This window comes from Phoenix dactylifera, chromosome 12, assembly GCF_051530095.1.
Source record: "Phoenix dactylifera cultivar Ajwa chromosome 12, Ajwa_hap1_PhDact_Kaust_v1.1, whole genome shotgun sequence".
Lineage (NCBI taxonomy): Eukaryota > Viridiplantae > Streptophyta > Magnoliopsida > Arecales > Arecaceae > Phoenix > Phoenix dactylifera.
In genome coordinates this window covers 25,601,016-25,607,276 of record NC_143201.1, presented here as the reverse complement: position 1 = coordinate 25,607,276, position 6,261 = coordinate 25,601,016, and the positions used below count along the sequence as shown (strand labels likewise).

Here is a 6,261-nt window from a genome sequence, read left to right as displayed (position 1 = left end):
TCAACATTTCTATACTTGAATTCGCAGAGAAGATGGAGAATTTAGGGCATGAATTAGGTTTTTAGGCATGCAGGCTGGCACTGATCTAGGTAATATATGTCAATGCCTCGTGTATCAAATAAATGTTTGGATCTATGGTGGGGATGTACATTGGGCTGGCCAAGCCATGGTGATGGATTAAAGTCGGGTTAAATTTGGGATTAGAAAAGATGGACCAAGTTGATTGTCACTTTTTCACTAAACAAAGTTGGGTTGTTTGTTTACAAGTCTAAAAGCATTTCGCTCGACTATTTAAACAAGTAATTCAGCTGTATCTGCCTTTATAGGTAATTCGGTTGTATCTCTACTATTTAAACAAGATGAATTTTTTGTTCCCTCTTGCATAGCTTGATTGCCTTTTAAAAATGATTGGACATTTTAGAGTTTTATCAAAGGTGGAACAAGTTCTGAAGAGAGCCGGGGAATTCACATGTGACTATCCTTAAGGTAAGAGAGTCTATGATCTTTGATCGGCATCTTGCGTAGGTTATTATGTTTAATTGGAGTCTTGATGCATCTTTTTCTTTTTGGTTTTACTTTTGAGAGAGAGAAAGGATCCATTAGAGCCCAAATACATTAAACATATATCCTCTCAAAGTGAAGAAGAGGGGTAGAGATAAAGAAAGAAAATAAAAAGAAAAATTACAGAAGCAGCAGGATAGCACTAAGAAGTGTTAATAGACGGAAAGATTCAGATTAGAGATTCTCTGCAAAAGAAAAAGATCTAATATAGAGAGGACAAATTAATTCATCACGATTCTTCTAGAAAATAAATCCGCCCCAATCCTTTAAGAAGACATATACTTTGTCAAGGAGAGCATGTTGCCGCTAAGTTTGTTTATAGAAGACTTCCCTCCAACCAAATGCACGAAATTATAGAAGACGTATTAGCACCCAAATTAGAAGTTAAATCCTGCGATAAGTTTTTGGTGAAAGCACAGTTAAACATTATATAATCACTTTTCTCCTCTTCTAGCACACGAAACAGCGAACCGCGGACCAATCCATCAAAAATAAATTTGTTCTTAGCTGCAAGACATGCGAAAATCAACACTTTGGCTGGGAGCTTTCACAGAGACTTTGTCAAATAAGACATCGCCCCCCATAGTTAAAGAATATTGTATAGGTCGCACTCATGCAGGTGTTGTGTGAGGCACCGTTGTATCAAAAAATGCTCTTTGTCGTAAATGTCCCCCGACTTTTCCATTTCCATTTGATAAAATCTTGTCCACTCATCTAGCTAGTATCTTGAAGGACCTCCCCAAGCTTCGATCGATGGCGTATATCTTGTTCACAGCAGGATGGGGCCTACCGCCGTGATATCATGGCTATCCATGCTTCCATATGCATGCATCAAATATGCCCACTACTAGTATATGCACAATTAGCAAAGATCGTAGCCAAGGCCGGCCCAACCCTTAGGCAATTGAGGCGGTCGCCTAAGGCCCCGGCCAAAAGAAGGCCCACCGCAGGATATGCCTCAAAGACAAAATGGAAAAAAAAAGGCCCCCTGTGAATTCGCCTTAGGGCGGCCCACTGTAGGGAAGGCCTCAAAGACAAAACGGCCTTAGGCCTCTAAATATATTGGGCCGCTCCTGATCGTAGCACAGCAGAATTCAAAAAGAATTTTTGAATTCCCTATAATATTATAAGAATACACATTTGATGACACAGTTTTCCTAATAAAATCAAGAAGATGAGAATTATTTGAACAATCTTGTATCACCTGGATTTTTCGTGGACTCATATTTAACCTGCATTTGATCAGTCGTTGTAATTGTGCACTGTTGAACTCTTAGATTTTGGATGGTGGACCTGGCCTGAGAGCCTACACTGACGGAGGAACTTTGATGCCACGTTTTAAAACGCGTTCCTAGCAACAAGAGGAAAACATACACCTCTGAAGTGATACCTTTTCAAAGCTGGGGTTCAGTGACCTCAGCTAGATTTCCTAGTTTTCTGGTCATGGGAGTGTTTTTTCTTGCCCTCTTTTGCGGGTGTCGATGATCAACATTAGAAACTGCTGGGCCAAAGTTCTTGGAGGTCTATTGGTCATCCTTTCAGCATCAAGGATTGTCTTATTGGATTCTTTTCCACACAAGACTAAATAAAAAACATCAAATGATGACCTCCACATAGTTTTGCAAAGCTACCAAGGTTCTACAAGTTGGAAATTTAGCAGCACATAATTAATACTTGAGTCATATTCTCAAATAGTTGTAGGTTTACTTGGTGAAACACGTGGTAAGACAATATCTTTTACCTAACCAAATCTTTTCCATTCTTAATATTTTATTTGGAACCAGGATCTGAGTTACCTTGTGGAATAGCCATAGCTTTACTTAGTGAAACGCCGTGTAAAACTAGTTTTTACCTAACCAAATCTTTTCCATTCTTAATATTTTATTTGGAACTAGGATCTGAGTTATGTTGCGGAATGGCTATAGGTTTACCCGGTGAAGCAATCTGTAAGAAATTATTGTTTACCTAATCAAATTTTTTTCATTCTCAATATTTTATTTGGAATTAGGATCTTCTACGGCGCACACTTTGCACTGCAAAGTATTATGTAGTGCTTGATAGCTGCCATCAGAAGATTACAATTATAAAAGACAGACAAAATTGGTATGTCTAGAAAAAGCAAAATTTATCGTATATTAGTAATCCGTAGCTATAACCACATCCGATAAACATAGTGAAATCCTAGGTACAAATCTATAGGGATGGATATTCCAGCCTCACATAATTTCGAGGTATAGTGTGTACATACATGTATTCGGATCTCGCCTCACCTATTTCTGAGCTAGTTGACATCTATCGAAATGTTTCTACTTCAAATCTATAAGCGTATTGATCTAAAATCCATACCAAATCTATCATAAATTATAGCCGCACGCGCTGGTTGCAACTCTGATCCAAAATCGACATGTTGGAGACGGCCACGGTGAAGCTGCAGTTCATCATCACATCCGCATGGCGTTTGATGATCAGAAAAACCGTCGCCCTTCCGCCGACTTTGGTCGACGTGGTCAAGTCCAGCTTCCCGGCGGCCAGATCGCCGATCAGATCCAGCGGATCGGCCAGAAGCTGGTTGGCTATCACGTCGACCGTCACCTTGATCGGGAACGTCTTGTGGGCCCCCGCCGTCCCCGGGGGTCCATAGCCCACCCCCATCACCCGCTCCCGGTAGTAGACATCGGTGGTGCTCTTCCCGAACCGGAAGGAGGCGGCGTTTGGGTTCTTGACGGAGGCGTCGGCGACCACCGTCATGTTGAGGGAGACTGGGGAGGTGAGGGAGGAGCCGGTCTTGAATTTGAGGTTTCTGATGGAGATGGAGTTCATGGTTATGACTGGTTCCTTGACCTTGTAGACGGTGAGGACGATGATAACGAGGACGATGACGATGACGGCGACGAGGGCGGTGCAGGAGCCGCAGCAGATGAGGCAGCGACGGCGGCGGGAGGAGGGCCGACGGGTACTCGTGGTGTTGGGATCCTCCTCATCGCTGGTGGGGCGGTCGGCGGCGGCGGTGGCGAGGGGGGTGATGTGGTCGCGGTCGGCGGACATGGCGGCGGCGGGCGGTGGCGAATGTTGGTAGGAACGGTGCGGTTTACTCGATTTGATGGGCTTTATAGTGCTTGCGGAATTCGGATTTTCCTTTTTTTCCATGGAGAAAATGATTTAATAATGGGTCGTACAAGTGCGGTTGGACCGGGCAGAGGTGACGACGAATGATACTAACGTCGTAGATTGGGAGTTAGCTACCGAGAAATCTAGTCAAGTGAAAAAATAATCATACATGTTGTACTTTAAGATACACGCCAGAAAGATGATACCAATGAGACTCGTTACACTTACATAGGGTGTGCTCTTGACTTTTATGACATTTGTTGCCCAAACAGTCAAAAGATGATACCAATGAGACTCGTCGCAGTTACAAAGGGCGTGCTCTTGACTTTTATAACATTTGTTGCCCAAACAGTTAAATGATCGTTCTCCAAATTACTAAAAAAGAATTGAATCAAAACTTATTATTTAAGTGAATAACCTATTTTGGTTTGTGAAATACATGAGATGAAATTTTAACAGGAGAAACTATAAAGAAATTTCTACTTTCATGACGGAATGTTCCGAATAGTTATAGTCTTTGTTTGGATGTTTGTATATATATTTGCTAACACCATTAGCACACCATTATAAAATTTTTTTTTTACAAAAATACCTTATTTAATATTTTATCATCCTAGGCTTTTTCTCCTCCTCCGATCTTTTTCAGCCTCCAATGACTTTCTTCTGAGACTCTTCCTCCGATCGTGTGGAGTCCTTCCAAGCGGGAAGAAGAACATATATATTTTGTAATGTTCTTGGATGGTTGTTATGTCGCTTATATTTATTTTGATTATTTCTGAATTTTTTCTAATATGGCTTTGGAATTCCATTTAAAGTTAATAGTTTGACTAACTTTCTATAATTAATAGCATGATTCATACACACACATATGTATGTGTTTGATCGCAATTTTAATTACTTAATGAGAACTTTTTGATACTTATCAATTTAAGAACTTCAAAACTTCATTTATTTGTTATTTATTTATATTCACTATGTGTTGACAAATTATTATTTTTTTCTAGTTCCTTCTGCCACTCGAAAGAGAAGCCCGCTCTTGTGTATGCTAGGACTTACATATATTGCTAATATTTCTTTTATAAAAAAATTAACTCGAACTATTTATGTTGCATGATATGGGTCTAAGGCTCCATGGAGAAGATATTAAGGGCATATTTGTTCTACGGTAACTTTATACTATTATGTAATGATCACATGCCACCACTCTATTAAAAAGAGATAAACGATAGGACAATTTTGAAACATTTTAGAAATATGAAGGGTAACTTTGAAAATTTTTAAAGATGAAGAGGTATGCATAAAAATTGTCCAAACTTGATAAGATAAATTGTAATTTCCCTTTAGACTATTGTGCGTATGGTAAAAGGGCAAAATTATCCACCCTGCGGTGGATGCAAATGAAAATAATCCCCTAAAATTGATGATTTTGATGGAAGTGGAATTATGAGAGAATTTTTTTCATAATTTTTATTTTAATTTTCTATGCTAGAGCATTCAATTGGTTCTCTAGAATTTTGATTCTCAATGTACTTATTCGAATCTTTAGTACTTATTTGAATCTTTCTTGTAGTGATAATATATGCCAGAAGGCAATGAAATTTCCACACCTGATGGCAAGAAACAAAGAGGCGGTAGATTCAAACTCACCATGTTTTGTTGATCAGATCATAATATAATATAGTATCATGCCAGTAAATCCTTACATTACCATCTTATACACTTACGATTTTAAGAACATATACTTTGGGCATTCAGGGTTGCTCATTTCTATAAAAAAAGGTAATCAAGTGGCTGACTAGTTGGCTCATTTGTAAGAGCTGATGCCTTCGGTACTTCTTAGTTCAGATCTTGTTCCCAACTGATCAACGAAGGCCTTTAGTTTTAGACACATCCGAGTTGCACCAAATTGCACCAGAGATCATGTCAGGCCATGAATGAACTTTGCTATTAGGTAGCTTTTTAAAACAAATTGCACTACATACATTGATAATCGAACAGCTTTTCTCTTGTTTAATAACAATTACATATAGAAGTATCTTGTAAGCTATTCTTGTTTTCTTGTTGCAGCCATTTTGCCGCTAAGTAAATCTTCCGGTGGGCCTGCACGCAAGGCAGAGTTTCGGCAATTGAAATTGCTGAGAATCCACTTCTAGCATCCCGTTATGACCATTTTTAATCTTTTCAGTTTCCAGGTACTTGCAAAATCTATCTTTCTTTTTCAAAAGCAACCACTGAAGAAATAAAAAAGAAAAACTTCTTTCTTTGCTGAATTCTCCTGCAATATAAATTTGCATGGAATAGAGACGAGAAATTTTACAAGTGCAACTATTTTTATGGTTCGTCAGTGTCTGACAGGATTTGTAGCAATGGCAAGTTGGACGATACCAAGTCCTAGCTGGTAGATTAGCGTCGCACCTTGCGAATTGCGATAGATATGATTAATGGGGAATCTAACTAAGTTTGTCGAAACAAACATGAAGCTCGAGTATAAGATAAATAAATCTTAGAGCCATCTATCTGCATAAATTTCAACAGAACATTCCCAACACAGCTTGTGTCAGCACTAATGAAATAGGGGTCTGCGACGAAGTG

General features: G+C 39.2%; 1 protein-coding gene across 1 annotated transcript; it reads right to left on the bottom strand.

The window, feature by feature from the left end:
* Positions 1 to 2,667: 2,667 nt before the first annotated feature.
* LOC103701379 (uncharacterized) lies at positions 2,668 to 3,663 on the bottom strand. The gene has a single exon (XM_008783420.6). The coding sequence runs from the start codon at positions 3,604 to 3,606 to the stop codon at positions 2,923 to 2,925; it is 684 nt and encodes a 227-aa protein (XP_008781642.3). The 5' UTR covers positions 3,607 to 3,663; the 3' UTR covers positions 2,668 to 2,922.
* Between the last annotated feature and the right edge of the window lie 2,598 nt (positions 3,664 to 6,261).

What these genes read in the sequence shown, in the direction of transcription:
- LOC103701379 (XM_008783420.6), bottom strand. Translation starts at nt 3,606, where the DNA reads ATGTCCGCCGACCGCGACCACATCACCCCCCTCGCCACCGCCGCCGCC.